Source organism: Stegodyphus dumicola, chromosome 3 (genome assembly GCF_044657685.1).
Source record: "Stegodyphus dumicola isolate Sdum_Otavi_A_Nest chromosome 3, ASM4465768v1".
Classification (NCBI taxonomy): domain Eukaryota; kingdom Metazoa; phylum Arthropoda; class Arachnida; order Araneae; family Eresidae; genus Stegodyphus; species Stegodyphus dumicola.
In genome coordinates, this window is record NC_140770.1 from 152613857 (window position 1) to 152633496 (window position 19640).

Here is a 19640-nt window from a genome sequence, read left to right on the forward strand (position 1 = left end):
ATCACTTTGAGTTCAACTTCCATCTGGAGTACAACACATTCTGCTCTTTCTCGGTGTGCAGCAAACATCTTGCCACTTTCTTATCTCTCTCATCCATCATGTTGTAATAGGATCATAAAATACTGAATATACAAAAATGTAATCAAGACAGACATGCAGATTACACCTTTTAATCAAGATAGGCATGCAGATTTCACACTTTATAATGTGTGTAATTTATAATAAGAATAAACTTCTCAAGAATAAAGCCATATGTGCTTTATTGCTTATGACTGCAAGTATCTCAATCTTCCCTCCTAAATTATTACATGGTTATATGTGTGTGTGTGTGCTGAAAGGTGCATTATATTGTTTTCTCTAGTTATCCTATTTGTGGAAAAGAAACCAGATCAGGTATCTTAATTTTACTGTAGTCAAGAAAAAGGTTAACTCTGTCATCGGCCAAGACCTTCAGCAACTTGCACGTAACAAGTAAAGGTTGAAACAAGGCCAGCACATATGTATCATCTAGACATTTAGGTATCACCAAGCTTTGCTAACTGCTCATGTTCCACTACAGATGCCATTCCAAAAGTAGAACTCTCCCCATAGATGAGTGAGAAGGGGAGACTGAGGGTCTCTTATCCCTCTTCCTTCATAACCAATCTCTTGAAAGGATTTCAGCTCAACTGTGTATTTTGTATACACTTACAAACATAATGCCTTCCTTGGGATTTGAACTTGGACCCAACAAAATGATCCAGCAGGTGAGAGTATGAGTTTACTCAATTCTGTCCCAATTTTAATGGAGATCACTCTGGGGGAGATTGATCTGAGGGTTTCTTTACTCTTCTACCAAGGGACCTTTTGGCTCCAAGTCATTTTAAGTGATTTTTTGCTATAAAGACACTATTTGCTTATTGTCCTGAAATGCATTCACTTGGCTTTTAGTAAGTGAATGCATTTCAGGACAATAAGCAAATAGTGTCTTTATAGCAAAAAATCATGTGGAGTGTGTTTGCATTCTGAATGGAGTACAACGTAAAGATGTTTAGACATAAAGAATGGAGTACAATGTAAAATTCATGCCGAATATATATCAATATGAGAATAATTTAAGTTTTGAGAATATTGAGACGATTAAATTTATGTACTTGAGCAAGATCAGTATTTAAAGAGAACTACAGTATTCTATGTTATAAAGTTGAATGAATTGTGCCACAAAAGTTCTAGTTCTTCTAGTTCGAACTGTGTTACTTGAGTGGATTATATATTCCATTACAATTACAGTCTGTTACATAAAAGAGCACTGTTAACCATGATACTGATCAAACTAGCAGGTCTGCCATGTATTGCACCAATATACATAACATGTTTTTTATTCCTACTAATTTCTCATGAATCTTTACAGTAAAAAAATTGTGCAAATATTTTGCTAATGGATCAAAAAAAATTATTCGTTATAAAAGATTACACCTGCATATCTACCACTTACACCTGCATATCATTTAAAGAACACAGGAGAAATATTGTACCTTGTGTACTTAGTACAAGATCAGATCTAGTGAAAGCTCCTTGTCGATGTTGGACCTTGCCATCTAAAAACTCTCTTCGGAATCTAGGATGCACAATAGGTGTAACAATAAAACTATACCTGAAAAGAAAAATATTGTTACGGATTTGGTATTTAAATAGTTAATGTTAGTAGAATTATAAATAAAATTGTTTTATCCCCCATGCAGTACAGCGTGTGGCAAATATTAAAAGAAAGCTAAGCCAGAAAATTAAAAATACAACAGAACATTTAATAAATAAATATCTCTTTGATTTTGAGACATTGCTAGAACAATCTCCTAAGTGATTTAAAAAGCTTATAAAAAGGAGGAAAACCTCTAAATTCAGTTAGTTGTTGTTTTAAGAGTTTGTTTAGAAAACTGCTCTTGTTGACTGTAGCGAATTCGCTGATTAGCTTTCTCTAGCTGTTTTGAATTAAGTTCTCTTGAACGTTTGAGTGGTTAAAAGAAAACTACTGAGAGATATTGTAATATTGTACGAATATCTGATGAAATTGAAGCATTTTGTTTTATTAGTTGAGATAATAATAAATTTTGTTCATTTTTCATCGGACTTGTGCATTCAATTCATAACGAACCGTATGCACGCAACACTTTTTGGTGTCAGGAGTGGGGTTTGAATGCCAATAACAAGAACGATGAAAGAACAACTAAGGCAGTTGATATCAGCCTTTGCCTCATTTAAAGAAGAAATCAAAGCGGGCCAAGAAGAAATGAAAGGGATCCAGGAATCCGTTAAAGAAAAGATGGAAGCGATTCAGGAAAAGATGGAAGCTGTTAAAGATGAAATGAAAATGGGTTAAGAGGAAATAAAGAGAGAAATTACTTGCATAATAGAAAACGAATTGAAGGCTATGGAAGGCAAAATAGACGCGGTTGAAAATAAAGTGCGACAAATTGAAGAAAAAGTTTCTTCTGTGAAAGAGTTCATAGAAGATAGAGTTCTTGGCCGAGGAACAACAAACAGGTTACAGAGTTTCTTCTGTCAAAGAAGAAATTGAAGGAAGAGTTTGTTCCGTTCAACAACAAATTGCTGACCAGGTTTCTGCAGTTGCCAAAGAGCTTGATACTTTAAAGAAATTAGTAGCGATGACAGGGAGCAATTCGGATGGTTTTAAATTTTTACCAATGACTGCTCGTCTGTCTCTGGAGCTATCTACGTACGATGGGAAGAACTCCTGGCAAGTACAGTCAAAAGTCGTTAATTCGGACACCCATAATCCGGAATGATCTATAATCTGGACCACAAAGCTACAAACTTTCTGCGCATGCGTCGCGTTGATGCATGTGCGTAAGACCTTTACGGCTGCAAATATGCATGTGCGCATGCGCGTTTAATGTATAATGAACGGTATAAGCTAAGCTAAAATTATCTAATTCAGTTAATGTTGCAGATTGCGTTTTTCCTTAATCTTTGAATTGGATCCGGTTTATTATTTTTTGCAGACTGTTAGAGCAATTTTATAAAAGTAAGCTTGAACTTTTGATTATGTCAAATAGAATTTCCAATATATATTTACTAATATGTAAAGGATCTACAAAGTGAAAGTATGTTTCGAAGTCCATTAAACAAAAGTGGAATTGCTGCAAAAAATGACCTAACCATTCCGAAATCTGTTTATCAATTTCATGCTGCTCTGTGGGGGTGGGGGGGGACGTTGCGCAATGAATTGGAAGTTGATCTGTCAGCACTATCCTTATCTTCAGGGCAGATGTTTTCATTTTATTTGGCTTATAATTCCTTACTAAATGCAGCATTTCATCTCGATGTATTCCGTCTTTGATATGGTTTAAATCAAATTCCTCGTCATTATAATTTGCTTCCGATAGCGAAGAAAGTGACAGACACAGAGGTTATTGAAAACGAAAAAATTTCGATTGACAAATTAGTCGGTATTCTCGACACAGCAATTATAGGACTTGAACAGCGGAACTTTATAACTGAACAAGAAATTATGTCTGTTTATAGAATTAAAGAGAAAGTATTATCACATAAAACAAAGCAACTTAAACAACTTACATCGAAAGAAATGTTTAATAAAGTAAACAAATAAATATTAAGCTTTTTTTTTTGTAAATTTTGATACACTTTAGATCATAATTGTTCATTATTTCATAAATTACAGTTTCATATTTTTAATTTTATAATTTCTGCATGCCATCTTACCAGATTTAAACTGATGTTCTATAATCCGAAAAAATCGATAATCCAGAATCGCCGAAGTCCTGAAGAGTCCGGATTAACAACTTTTGACTGTATATAATTGTAGATGCGAATGGATGGGATTCCCAAGCTAAAGCCTATCATCTCGCCGCTTTTCTGAGAGCAGACGCTGCCAATAGCCTTCAGATTCTTTCGGAAAACCAAGGGCTAGATTTTGAAGCTCTGTTTGATGCGTTGGAGCTGTGCTTTTGGGAAGAAGTGTTTAAAAGACTACAGCAGGCTTCAATTCAAATCCCGTCAACAGAAGCCCACCGAAACACTTCATGAAATTGCCACAGATGTAGAAAGGCTGTTCCATCTTGCCTTTTCAGAGTGCCCGACAAAAAGAAGGGAAATCCTGTCCCTGCAATACTTTATCGATGGCATCCGGGATCTCGAAATACAGAAAGCTCTGAGAATGGTGGATGTCAAGGATATAAAAAGTTCTCTGTTGCATGCCGTGAAATTCGAGACAGCCAAGCAAGCAACTCGTAGAAATCGCTACCCAGTCGGAGCTGGCACGAGTCCAAAAGCCAGTGGATGAATTGATGGCTCGTTTAGATGATTTAACACAAGTCAATGCTTTGATTTGGAAAATAAAAGGAGAAGAAACTGGCTCAAAAGTGTAGGAAATGCGGTGTTGAAGGCCACATACAAAGGAACTCCAGAACACCCCAGAGCATAGAAAATAAGACAGACGAGTTGAACAAGCAATTAAACACCATGAGATGGAAAAGGAATGACAGGAAACCAAAGTGCTGGAACTGTGGAGCTGAATTCCACATACGAAGAAACTGCAGAACACCCTGAGGTACGGAAAATAAGACTATTTCCCAGCAATGACTCAAGAAGCAAATTAGTGACCATATCGAGCAACGGAGGTTGCCAGATAATGAAAAACCTTGTTTTAAAGCACTCAAGATTTCTACAGTGAGTGGCAACAGTAACGGACTGTCCATCAATGGGCATATCGATGGAATTCCTTGCAATATGATCAGTGAATATGATCCTTGCAATTTGACACAGGAGCTAATGTTACCATCATTCGGATAGATTTAGCTCAACAGTTTAAAGATGAACTTATTTGGATGCCATCCTGTGTTACCCTTCAGACTGCATCTGGTGATAAGATCGACATATCTGGGAAGTTAAACGTGAACATCATGTTTGGAAGTGCCGCCTACCATCACACAGCATATGTGGCGGATATTACAGATCCATGCATACTTGGATTGAACCTTTTAAGGAAATACAATTTTTCCTTAGACTTCAAAAGCAACAAACTGCTTTCAGCATCTGATGACATGACTATCCATCCTCAGAAGGGATCCTCATCTGGAAATGCCGACGCCTTGTCCGAAAGACCCAGCTCAGAAAGCTGCCAAAATCATACTATGGTTGAAAAGAAACGCAAGACTACCAGCTATTCTCCATCCCAGATGATCTTCAGTCGAGACCATCGTCTGCCTTGTGACCACCTGTTTGGTCGCCTTACGGATTCACCTTCGTCGCATGAGAAATACATCCCAGATGTCCAGGCCTGGTTTGAAGTGATGCACCATTCTGCACAAAAGCGAGTCAATTTGGCGACGGAGAAAGTGAAGACCAGATAATATACGAGAGCTACTGGATATAGATTCAACGAGGATAGGAATTCGACTTGACGGAAAGGACTCTGTCCGAAATTACAATCACCTTGGGATGGTCCGTACACAGTCCTCAACAGGCTGAATGACATCATGGTTCAAATTTGTATGTCATCAAAATCTAAACCTAAAGTTGTTCATTACGACAGGTTAGCTCATTACTATGGCCATAGTATGTAGCGTAAATAATTGTAAATAGTATAAAACCATGGTCCTTTTTGTTTCTAAATGTGTATTTGATTTGATTTGTATTTAGTATTTGATTTGTAAGTATTTGATTTGTTTTAGTTATTGCATTTATTGTTCATGTTGTTTGCTATTGTAATGTAGTGTTATGTTTATTATTGCATTTATGTGTTAGTTGTAAGTTTGGAGTCCTCTCTAGGGATTGTACTGCCCAGAACGTGCAATCCATGGGGAAGGGGGCAGTGTTACGGATTTGGTATTTAAATAGTTAATGTTAGTATATTATAAATAAAATTATTTTATTCCCTGTGCAATGCAGCGCGTGACGAATATTAAAAGAAAGCTAAGCCAGAAAATTAAAAATACAAGAGCATGTGCATTTAACATTTAATATATAAATATTCCTTTTTGATTTCGAGACATTGCTAGAACAATCTCGCGAGTGATTTAAAAAGCTTATAAAATGGAAAAAAACCTCTCAATTCAGTTAAATGTTGTTTTAAGAGTTTATTTAGAAAACTGTTCTTGTTGATTGTAATGAATTTGCAGATTAGCTTTCTATAGCTGTTTTGAATTAAGGCCTGTTGAACATTTGAGTAGTTAAAAGATAACTACAGTGAGATATTGTAATAAATACTGTATGAATATCTGAGGAAACTGAAGCATTTTGTTTTACTTGTAGTGATAATAATAAATTTTGTTCATTTTTCATTGAACTTGTGCATTCAATTCATAACGAACCCATACGCACGCAGCAATATAAAATTCTTTTTCAATTCAGCACATAATTAGAAGCTCATGCAAAAAATGCAATTGTGGCACTAACTGATATACATCATCTGGCTTGATTTCCAATATCTAATTAAAGTTAGGCAAATATTCAACCTTAAATTAAGACTAATTTCATATAAGAAAAACTACGTTTTCACAGATATTAGTAGAGAACTTCTGTTTTATTATGTGCAAAAATATTGTGTGTTAGATAAGTGTGATAGATGTGTGTTAGGGAATTGTGTATTGATAAACATATAGTAGTAGTAGATAGATTTTGATAAACATATACAGTCAAAAGTCGTTAATCCGGACTCATCGGGACTTCGGCGATTCCGGATTATCGATTTTTCCGGATTATAGATCATCAGTTTAAATCTCGTAAGATGGCATGCACAAATTCCAAAATTAAAAATATGAAACCGTATTTTAGGAAATAAAGAACAATTATGATCTAAAGGGTATCAAAATTTACAAAAAAAGAAGCTTAATATTTATTTGTTTACTTTATTAAACATTTCTTTCAATGTAAGTTGTTTCATTTTATGTGATAATACTTTCTCTTTAATTCTATAAAGACATAATTTCTTGTTCAGTTAAAAAGCTCTGCTGTTCAAGTCCCGTAATTGCTGTGCCGAGAATACCGACTAACTTATCAATCGAAATTTTTTCGTTTTCACTAACCTCTCTGTCACCTTCTTCATATCTTTATACATTTTTTGCAGCAATTCCACTTTTTGTTTGACGGACATCGAGACATACTTTCGTTTTGTAGATCCTTTGGGAGCTCCAGAATCAGAAATTGACATAATCGAAAGTTCAAGTTTACTTTTATAAAATTGCTCTTACAGTCTGCAAAAAATAATAAGCTGCATCCAATTCGAAGATTGAGGAATAACGCAAGCATCAACATTAACTGAAATAGATAATTGTATAATTTTAGCTTATACCGTCCGTTATACGTTAAACGCGCACGCGAAAACGTATTCTGCACTTGCGCACACGCATATGCGCGTGCGCGTAATACCGTCCATTATACGTTAAACGCGAAAACGTATTCTGCACTTGCGCACACGCATATGTGCGTAAAGGTCTTACGCGCACGCGTAAACGCCTATGCGCATGTGTCAACGCGGCGCATGCGCAGAAAGTTTTTAGCTTTGAGGTCCGAATTAACAACTTTTGACTGTAGTAGTAGTGGATTTTGATAAACGTATAGTAGTAGTAGATAGATTTTGATAAACAAAAAACCTGAGATAAATCAATTTCACCAACTGAAAATGTCTTTTAGATAATTTTAATTCAACTATGGTTAAATGAATGATTAAGAAAACAAAAAGAATTCATTATAAAAGAATACATTAATTATTAATTACTATGGTACTACTTTTAAATACGCTCTCAGATGTATGGCATCGCCAAATTTGTTGGAAAATATGACTTATTGTAACCCTTTTTCTGCATCATGTCTCTTCCTTGAAATATTTATTAGGCTTAGTTCTTATTTTTAAAAGGATATCGTAGTTACTTCTACTTCGTTTCTCACTGCCACTGTTTGTGTTGAGAACGGACTGTTTCAGCCTAATTAAGATGCCAAAACAAAACGTGATGTTATGTCATCTGGAAAGCCGAGTCGTGCCGATAGTTGATTGGTTGCCGCGAGATGACGTCATGCCTACTTCTGGTATAAGTATCTCGTGTCGCTCTGGCTCATTCCTTCTAGTTCCTGCTTTCTTGGCTCTTGGGTGTGCGGTTTCCAGCCCCTATTGAAAGACGTCTTGCGATGCGTGCAGTCCGAGGATAAGTTCCGAGGTTCCAGTCTACAAGATGACTTTTCCTGAATAAGTTCCTTGGTTCCAGTCTACAAGATGACTTTTCCTGAATAAGTTTCTTGGTTCCAGTCTACAAGATGACTTTTCCGGAATAAGTTCCTTGGTTCCTGTCTACAAGATGACTTTTCCCGAATAAGTTTCTTGGTTCCAGTCTACAAGATGACTTCTCCTGGATTCTCAAAAGAGGCTACAATGTGAGTGACTGCCGTGGGCAGCAACCATGTTCTTCATGAGGGCGGCATTTAACATAAGTTAGCGGCGATGTTTTACTGGGCTATGATTCCTCGTGTTCAACTACAGTGAGCGGAGTTAGGCCGGATTTAAGTGCTCTCAAGGACTTAATTTAATTTTCAAGTGCTTTCTTGATCATTAAGCGTGGACCTTTTGACAGTGTAGCTAATTTCTGTTTAGGACACGTTCTTCGCGTATTGAATGCCAGTATTTTGGAGACCAGGTAAAATATTATTTAATATATGAAATTTTTGATAATGATGGTTATATTGTAATTTCTAAGTTACTGATATTGTTTAAATTTATTCATTGTGTTTTTATTTTTTTTTTTTTTATATATATTGTTAATAAATTGGTTAAATTTGCAACCTTTTTATTGTCTTCAATGTCTGCACAACATATAATCTTAGGGAGCTTCTATTGCTACTGCTGCTAAATGTTTAACTTTATAAAACTTAAACTTTGGTTTTGCATCATTTTGGTTATGGGCCCATCCCCTGAGTTATCTTTAGTGCAGACTTTTGAAGTTTAAAGTTAATTTAGGACTTGAGAGACTGTGGGGGCGGTTTTTGGTGAAATTCAAATATGGCTACTGTTAATGTTATGCATAATATTGCTAAACTTGAGGCATGTAATTATTTTACATGGTCTAGATATGAAGTTTGTATTAAATGAGAAAAATGCATGGCTTTTGGTCAAAGGTATTGAAAAATGTCCTGATTTAAATGATGTTAAGGGTATTACAAAAGAATTTGTTGCCGACTATTAAAATAGAAAACGTTTGGCATTATCTTTAATTTATATGAATGTAAGCCCTGAATATAGAAACTTGATAAGTGAAATTGATGACCCGGTAGTTGCATGGAATACGCTTGCCAAATACTTTCAGCCAGATTATTGATCAAGACATATGTCCTTGGTTTCAGAGTTTTTAAATTATAAAATTAAGCCAAATGAAAGTATTAGTTTCTTTTCTTCTAGATTAAAAACAGGTAACTGAACAATTAGCTGATATTAATCAGGCTGTAAGAGATGTATACATGTTTTCAGTTTCTTAGGTTCCTTCCAGATAAATATGATCAAGTAGTTCAGAATGTTTTGAGGTGGCCAGATGAAAAGTTCATATTTAAAAATGTTGAACTTGAAATGCTAGCAGAGGAAACGTGTCTTAATTTAAGAGAGATAGATAGGGAAAATTCTAATAAGACTATAGAAGTTTAAAGTACTCACTGTGAACCCAAATTTAAGCAGATTAAAGGGCTCAAGTGTTATAAATGTGGTCGTTCAGGTCATATTCAAAAATACTGTAGAATGAAAGGTAATTTTTCCAGATCACCCTCACCTGTTTCTTCTGTTTCCTCAGCTGTATCTAGTAGTAATAAAACATCTCCTAAGTGTAAGAATAAACCCAAGTTGTGTAAAGGTAAAAATAATTCCCATGCTCAGTCCCATTTTATAGCTCAAGCTAATGTTAACAATTTGGAGGAAAATGATGATAGTTGGATTTTTGATACTGCTGCATCTCATCATTTTTGTAAAAATCGTGAATTGTACGATACTTTTTCTCCTGTGAAGAATGAGAATATGCTAGCAGCTATTGATGGGGTAACTTTTCCAATTCATGGGAAGGGTACCGTTAAAATGAAATTTGGGGATAGAGTTATTTTGCTTAAGGATGTTTTATACTCACCTGAACTGAGACGAAATTTAATATCTGGACCTAAGGTGGATATCAATGAAGTGAGATTTTATGGTAAAAATGGGCAAATTAAAGTTACTGATGATGAAAATGAAACTTTGTAGAAGGCTAAGTTGATAGGAAGTAACTATCATGTATTCCCGAAAATAGTGAAAAGGGGGGGGCAAATCTGTGAAATTTGAGGCATCCGCAGTTCAGCATAACAATAGTGAATTATGGCATGGTCGGTTTGGTCATATAAATTATGATGCTATTGTCAGGACTAGTAAGAGACATTCAGTTCGAGGTCTTCCTGTGTTAAAGCACTCACCTAATTTGTTTTGTGAACATTGCCAAATCAAAGACGAATCTCCTATAGACCCTTACAAGGTATTTAAGTAAAGAGGCCGCTTGAAAGGGTTTTTTCTGATGTATGGGGACCTATTAACATTCCAGGTAGGAATAGTGAACGTTATTTCGTTTCCTTTATTGACGAATATTCTCGTTATGTGGTAGTGTACCCCATTGTAGAGAAAAGTCAGGGGTTTGAAGTATTCGAAAGGCATATAGCACGTGCTGAAAGATCTTTGAACCTTAAGTTGAAATACTTTAGGACTGATAATGGACGAGAATATGATAATGAACAATTCAGGTCATATTGTAATAAAAATGGTGTAAAGCATGAATTTACAGACGTATATACTCCGGAACAAAATGGAGTTTGTAAGAGATTCAATCAGACAGCTCTCAACAATGTACGTGCAATTTTACATGATAGTGGAATGAGTCCTGAATTTTGGTCAGATGCAGTGATGTATTTTGTTGTCATAAGGGCCAAGATAGAACCCCATTCGAATTGTATACTAAGCACAAACAATCAGTGCGTCACCTTAAGGCATTTGGAACGATTGCCTATGTGGGAATTCCAAAGGCAACGAAGGGCCGATTGATTGGGTACAGTGTACGAACAAAGGGATACAAGATTTGGTTGGAAAATGAGCAAAAGGTAGTAAAAACCTTAAATGCTACTTTTAAAGAGTCAATTGGAATGCAGAAAAGTGGCAGTGGAGCTGCACTGGGCACCCTTCCTGATTTGGAATCTGAAGAGAGGATAGAGTTCCAATTTACTGATACTCCAGTTGGCTATTTTCCTGAAATAGAGGAAAGAATTGATACCAGTGTACCCTCTTCTATACCTAGCACTGACACTCAATCTACATTGAGACAAGTAACTTGGCTTCATAAACCTGTTCTAAGGCCAGACGGCACTCGTACAGATGTGTACTATTTTGAGAGGGGGTCTAATCAAAGACTACGATCACCAAATGATGTAGAAAGGTATTGCACTGAGCATAACATTCAGTATGATCCTACCTTGTTTGATTTCAAGGGAAGCAATACTTATAGTGGTGAAATCGACCCAACTGGCACTCCTTCAACGTCATATACCCAAGATAGCTGACTAGAAGTTTTAATTCCATACACTTATAACCAGGCAATGAAATCCACAGAAAAGCTTAAATGGATAGAAGCAATGGAAGAGGAAATGGCCAACATGCGAAAGCATAAGGTATGGCATCTTGTTCCACTTCCTAAAGACAAGACTCCACTAGGTTGCAGATGGATTTTCAACATTAAACGTGACGAATTTGGAACCATTGTTTGTTTTAAAGCTCGTTTAGTTGCTCAGGGTTATCGGCAAATTAAATACGATACCTATGACGAAACCTACTCTCCTGTAGTTAACTTTTCAGTAATAAGGCTCTTTTTCTGTCTTTTAATTGCACACCTTGGATGGGCAAACATACAGTGCGACGTTAAAAGTGCCCATCTCTATGTTCCTTTATCAGAGGAAATTTACATGTCTCAACCTCAGGGTTTTGTAGAGCGAGATAAAGAAACTTTTGTGTGTCGTTTAGATAGAGCCTTGTATGGTCTGCATCAGAGTGGGCGATTATGGTACTATGAGTTGGATAGAACACTATGTAACGTAGTGCTTATCAAGTTTGAGTGGTGTAATTGTGTCTATCGTTTTAAAGATTTTGTCATTCTGTTGGTTTATGTTGATGATATTGTTGTGTTTGGAAAAAGTGAAGTTCAGGCTAAAAGGATATTAAAAATCCTGAATTCACATTTTGATTTGAAAATTTTGGGTAAAACAAGAAAGCTTTTGTGTGTGGAATTTGAATATGAGAACAATAGTGTTTTGATTCATCAGCAATTATATATAGAAGACATAGTTGATTGATTCAAGTCTTTCAAAATACAAATTACTTCCCTTCCAATAGTTAAAGGTGTGAAATACTCAAAGTCCCAGTACACAAGAAGAAACGACTGAAATGATGAATTATCCTTATAGAAATGTTTTGGGATGTCTCTCGTTTCTTTGCAATCGTACTCGTCCGGATATAGCCTATGCTGTTAATATTTTTCTCAGTTTCAAAGCAATCCTGGTAAGTTTCACTGGGAAGGATCACTTAAACTTTTAGGATACGTCTCCAATACCAGACATCACAAACTTAAACTGGTATGCAAGGAACTGAAGCTCAATATATATTCAGATTCGGATTTTGCTTCAAGCAGGGATGATATGGTGCCTATTGGTGGACAAATAGCTTTGTTGGGAGAATCACCTGTATCTTGGCGTACATTTAAAGAAAGGGGAGTGAGTTTTTCTACTATGGAGGCTGAATTTATCTCCATGATTGAATCAGCAAAAGAATTAGTTTGGTTTAAAAACATTTTGGATGAATGCATACAGTTTAAAATTGCAAGTAACTATATTTCAAAAGCAATATTGTTTGCGGATAACATGGCTGCTATATGTTTTACAAAATCATCCATTGAAAACTCGACAAAACATATAGATGTAAAACTATTTTTCATTCGTGATCTATTGAACAGGGAAATTTTTGATTTAAAATATGTTCCAAGTAAAGATAATCTGGCTGATCCCATGACAAAACCGCTGACTAAGCATAACCTGATAAGATTTTGTGCAGCAATTTTCTTGTGAAACTTGTTTTTGTGTGTATTTAAATTAAGAGTTTTGTTTAGTTGAAAATAATATGTTATAAGTCATATTATGATGAGTATTAGATAAATGTAAAACTGTATAGTGTAGAATGTTGTATGATTGACCAGGGCCCTGGGTAAATGTATTGAATGTATGATCATACATATGTCTTTGTATTGTTTTCGAACATGTTGGACTTTTTTGTTATGGTAAAATTTTGAAAAATAGAATAAGATGTTCCTAAAGGAAAATTTTTCTTAAAAACTTCTGAATTGAATGAAATTGTGATATTTATTTATTCTTGTTTTGAATTTTGTAAAGATACTGGCGTTCAGTTTTATTTCAGGTCGGAGATGATGATGTAGGGGGCATTTGTTGGAAAATATAACTTATTGTAACCCTTTTTCTGCATCATCTCTCCTCCTTGAAATATTTATTAGGCTTAGTTCTCATTTTTAAAGGGATATAGTAGTTACTTCTACTTCGTTTTTCACTGCCACTGTTTGTGTTGAGAACGGACTGTTTCAGCCTAATTAAGATGCCAAAACGAAACGTGATGTTATGTCATCTGGAAAGCCGAGTCATGCCAATAGCTGATTGGTTGCCGTGAGATGACGTCATGCCTACTTCTGGTATAAGTATCTCGCGTCGCTCTGGCTCATTCCTTCTAGTTCCTGCTTTCTTGGCTCTTGGGTGTGCGGTTTCCAGCCCCTATTGAAAGACGTCTTGCGATGCGTGCAGTCCGAGGATAAGTTCCGAGGTTCCAGTCTACAAGATGACTTTTCCTGAATAAGTTCCTTGGTTCCAGTCTACAAGATGACTTTTGCGGAATAAGTTCCTTGGTTCCAGTCTACAAGATGACTTTTCTGGAATAAGTTCCTTGGTTCCTGTCTACAAGATGACTTTTCCCGAATAAGTTTCTTGGTTCCAGTCTACAAGATGACTCCTCCTGGATTCTCAAAAGAGGCTACAATGTAAGTGACTGCCATGGGCAGCAACCATGTTCTTCATGAGGGCGGCATTTAACATAAGTTAGCGGCGATGTTTTACTGGGCTATGATTCCTCGTGTTCAACTACAGTGAGCGGAGTTAGGCCGGGTTTAAGTGCTCTCAATGACTTAATTTAATTTTCAGGTGCTTTCTTGATCATTAAGCGTGGACCTATTCACAGTGTAGCTAATTTCTGTTTAGGACACGTTCTTCGCGTATTGAATGCCAGTATTTTGGAGACCAGGTAAAATATTATTTAATATATGAAATTTTTGATAGTGATGGTTATATTATAATTTCTAAGTTACTGATATTGTTTAAATTTATTCATTGTGTTTTTATTTTTATTTATATATATTGTTAATAAATTGGTTAAGTTTGAAACCTTTTTATTGTCTTCAATGTCTGCACAACATATAATCTTAGGGAGCTCCTATTGCTACTGCTGCTAAATGTTTAATTTTATAAAAATTTAAACTTTGCTTTTACATCAAAATGTGGCGATATGTGTTCTGCGCTGGTTTTTGGAGCAATTGTGTGTTCTGCAATTGGTTTTAAGCACGATGTTGTTTGTATGGCAACCCTTCTGACGTTGAAACTTTATTTTGCTGGAGTGGTTGTCAGAAATGCGCAGATGATATGAGAACTCGTACGAAGAATGCTGTTTTCAATGAACTTGTGTGGGTTTGCAAGCAAATGGTTGCAGTTAAAGTATGTGGCTGTCAGTGAAATTCAAGATTTGGATCCTGGTTTTCCTGTAGTAAATTTGTAGACATTAGGTATTGTTTTGAAAGCAGGCAAAATGAAAAATTAGCAACACCCTCGCCAGGAATCGGTCCGCGGACCTCTCAATTATGCGCTGAGTGTGCAGACCACTATACCACGAAGGCTCGCTAAGAAGGCAGGAGAAATACCTTATAAGTTGAATTTGGAGGAAGTTTTTATCGTTACTTTCGAAATTTTGAATCGCAGAAAGACATGTGATATAGCAAAATCGTGGCACTTATGTTCACAGACGTTGTGTGACTGACGAAATTTTATTCACGAATGTATGCTCCGTGTCTCAGAAGATGGGGGGGTGAGGTGGGGTGGATAAAGTGGTGGAAATTGATGAGTTTTGCTGATATTTGAAATTGATATTTCTGCTGTTTGAAGAAGCATTCACAATGGTAAGTTCATTTTATTTTATTGTAATTTTTATTTTGTAGAATGTTACGTTCATTGCTTCTTTGCTATGAACTTCTGTCGTTATTGTTTTGTATTAGCTGAGAAATTGGCGTCAGAGCAGAATCTTGTCTAATAGTGCATGCACCACCAGAATTGAAGCTGAAATATATTCTGTAAGAAACTTGATTTTGTGGTACATTCAAAGTTGCGATTCATATGTTACGCTGTGAGGTGAAACTTAGCGCCAGAGAGTCGCTATGGAAAATAAATGTATTTAAAATTAGAGTGTGTTATTTCTGTGTAATGTGTGTGGTGTTATTTTATTATGATATATAGCTATCGACGGGAAATAGAATAAGTCAATTCAGTTATTGTTGTTTATTGAATTGTAATTTATTTTAGTTAGTTCTTTTGTTGATTTGTGTGCAATGCCTAGATTGTGCAATTCGTTGATGTTTTCTAAAGTTAAAACAGAACGCTGCGTACATGATATTGTTTGAAATTTATTGTTGTTGTTGGTTTATTTTAGTGAGGTGTGTGTAATTCCTAGATTCCTATGCTGCATATATTGTGCAATTCTCTGATGTTTTTTTAAGTTAAAACAGTCCCTGTACACATAGATTATTGTATCTTAAACATAGATTCCTGTCAAATATTTTTTTGGTTAGAATCTTTACGTTTTTGCTATCTAAATTTTTTATTTCGGATTTTTCGCGTAAATTGTGTTAGAAAATGTGGTTTTTGCAGACATTTTAGGCTTAACATTCGAAATGTAGACAAAAAATTTAGATAGTAATATGGCACTGTGGAATTTCTCGCCAAATATGTTTCGTGAGAAACTTGTTGCCAATCGAAGGCATGTACAGTAAGACCCCGCTTAACGCGGGGGATGCATTCCATCAAAGTAGAGCGTAATGTGAAACAGCGCTAAACGAGGCTATCTTTACATGTAAATATTGGGGTTAGGGGAAGATGGCTAGGAAATTGGTTAGATATTAAATTTAAAAAGTATGTTTTTTTAATAAAAATAAAACCAAACATTTATTTCTTAAAGCCCAAATTAATACCACATTATTATTTCTTGCAAAAATAAAAACAAAATATAAATAACAAAACGAATATTCTTAAAAAAAACAAATAAAATTCTAAGTCAGTCATATTTAGTTAGCCTTCCGCGTTTTCAGTGTTCTGCCTTTTTGTGACAAAAGCATCTAATGTTGTTTGCCTTTTTCTTTTGCGTTGTTCTCTTAAAAGTTCTTCATAAACAGATAGAGCATCTCTAACACCACTTACTTTTGAGCTCCTGTCAAAATTCGGATCATTTTCAATGAATTGATCCATTATTTCAGTTATGGTAGACAAACTCCTTACAAACGCCATCGAAAGTTCTTTTTGCTCTTCTTCTGAATCACTGCTGTCAACATTTTTGTTTTCTTCTTGTTCAGTTAATTCCTTGAGCTCATCATTAGAAAGACTAGCCGCTGCTTCTTGAATTATTTCTTCGACATCTTCCACATTTACCCCTTCAAAATATGTCTGTACAATACCGCACCAAACAAGAAATACAAGTACACTCTTTCGGATATGTATTTGAAACCTATGGCTGCATAATATTTCGGGGAATCCCCGTATGCTGCGAGCGATTTCGTGGAATCCCCAGGTTGAAATAAAAGAGCGCTAAACCGAAACAGCGTTAAGCGGGGTCTTACTGTATAAGAGTGGTTCCATTATTATTAACTAAGATTTAAAAAAACAAAATCCATTATAGAAGAGTATATTATTGAATTATTATTAATTAATTTACTTTATTAACTATTTTTGGTACTCTTCTGTTACCGAGACCAGATTCAGAAATTTAAGTATGCACATGTGTGTGTTTATTTATGCATATATATAAGTACATACGTACGTGTGTATGTGTACATGTATATGCGAGTATACACACACATACATACATTTCTGACACTGGTCCCAATAACAGAAGAGTACCCTATCTTTATTATTTTAATAATATTTCTAATAACAGATTTATATTTCTTAAAGCAAAATTTTAATGCTGTATATGTTAGGTTGCCATATCTTTTACAAGAAATGCTAGGAATTCCCAATGAATAGAAAACTGAAGTAAGGCCTTTAAAATCTTAAAACACTAGTACAGTCAAAAGTCTTTAATCCGGACTCGTCATACTTTTCAGGGAGATGCGAATAATTAGGAAAAACCCTAAATTTATTACAAATCATTCACTGATTTTTGATTACTCTTACCAAGCATCTATAATAATATGGTGAATACAGTACAAAGTCCGTAATCCATACTCGTCGGGACTTCGGCGATTCCAGATTATCGGTTTTTCTGGATAGTAGATCATCAGTTTAAATCTGGTAAGATGGTATGCAGAAATTACAAAATTAAAAATATGAAACCGTAATTTATGAAATAAAGAGCAATTATGATCTAAAGGGTATCAAAATTTACAATAAAAAAAGCTTAATATTTATTTGTTTACTTTATTAAACACTTCTTTCAACGAGCGCATGCATAAAGCATACATAGTCGAAATTAGAAAATTGCAACCAGAAAACTATTTGATGTGTATTCGTGATGACGAGGAATTTGATTTAAATCATATTATAGACGGAATACATCAAGATGAAATACTACATTTAGTAAGGAATTATAAGCCGAATAAAATAAAAGCATCTGCCCTGAAGATAAGGATAGTGCTGGCCGATCAACTTCAAGTTCATCGCACACTGCAACGTCCGTCCCCCCCCCCCTGCAGAGCAGCGCGAAATTGGTAAACAGATTTCGGAATGGTTAGAGAAACAAAGGATATGCCTTTATCCATTTTTTGCGGCAATTCAACTTTTTGTTTGATGGACATCAAAACATGTGTTCGCTTTGTAGATCCTTTGGCAGCTCCAGAATCAGAAATTCTTTTTGATATAATCGAAAGTTGAAGCTTACTTTTATAAAATTGTTCTAACAGTCTGCAAAAAATAATAAGCCGGATCCAATTCGAAAATTAAGGAACAACGCAATCTGCAACGTTAGCTGAAAGAGATAATTAGACAATTCTAGGGCTAATCTTTGGAATATGGTAACAGGTAGTTTGGCGACATTTTGGTAAGGCAATAAAGGTTACTAGCTAGGAGTTTAGTAGTGTACATGGATAAAGTCAAGAGTGTGCGCAATGCCATTTTGGTGCAATTCTGGGATGTTTTTTTAAGTGAAAATAAGTCGACGTGTACATGGTTACCGTGTATGTGCAATTCTTAAAAACGCGGCAAGCAGTTTGCGATTCTGCACTTTCTCCCAATTTCGCACCTAATCTTCGTCATGATTAAGCACTTTTGTTCCATAAAAGTTCTAGCATAAGCATAATTTGGCTACCAGATTGTTGGAAAAAAATGTTGAGTAAAAAAAAAAGCCTTTACTTCATGAAAAATGGCGTCCAAACAAAAACTAGCAGGTTGCTGTAGCAGGGTTGGTGGCCAAATTTTCACTAAAAAATCGCCGAGTTATCATAATCCATAGATTAACCAATTTTAGCTTAGCTTATACCGTCTGTTATACATTAAATGTGCATGTGTAAACGCATATGTGCATGCATAAAGGTATTATGTGCATGCTTCAATGCATATGCGCATGCATAAACGCATTTGAGGCAGTAAAAAGGTTTTTGGAAGTAAAAAGGCATTATGTGTTTACGCATGCACAGAAAGTTTGTAGCTTTGAGGTCCGGATTATAGATAATTCCGGATTATGGACGTCCAGATTAAAGACTTTTGACTGCATTTAATGTTGTAATAAATGAAGAATAATTCAATCATGGCCAATAGAACAAAATTTTTGTTATTTTTGAGAAGCATATTCTTAATATGAATACACACATATATGAACTGCGCACATTGTAATAGACATAATCTGCATGCCCATTCTGATTACCTTTTTGTCTATTTGACCTTATGACAATAAGATGAATGAAAAGTATGCGGCAAGATGTTTGCAAGACAGCAAACAAGAGCGGGAATGTGTTGTATCCCAGAAGAATGTTGTGGTCAAAGTTCATTTTTGAATTTTTCTATTAAATATTAATAAAAAGTTTTAATTCCAGCTGAAATCCAGCTGGATTAATCTGGAAATGATGCAGTTTATAAATGTCTGTTATATGCAATTACTATTTTTAAAACAAGGGGAATTAAAATGGAGATTCAAGGGACTATTTTACATATTTATTTTAATGCTAATATGCCATATATATATATATAATATAATTACTTTATTAAACATTTCTTTCAATGTAAGTTGTTTAAGTTGCATCACTTTTTGTGCTAAACGCACATGCATAAACATTAAACGCGCA

At 35.2% G+C, this 19640-nt stretch overlaps 1 protein-coding gene across 2 annotated transcripts in view; it reads right to left on the reverse strand.

Annotated features, from left to right (window-relative positions):
• Positions 1-19640, reverse strand: part of csul (protein arginine N-methyltransferase 5) — a 128784-nt gene that overhangs the window by 106700 nt on the left and 2444 nt on the right. Inside the window, exon 2 of one of the 2 annotated variants that reach the window (XM_085813494.1) lies at positions 1515-1633. The exons of the other annotated variant lie outside the window; for it this stretch is intronic. Coding sequence (XP_085669620.1) covers positions 1515-1633 — 119 coding nt within the window. The remainder of the gene's footprint in view (positions 1-1514; positions 1634-19640) is intronic. 2 annotated transcript variants of the gene reach the window in all.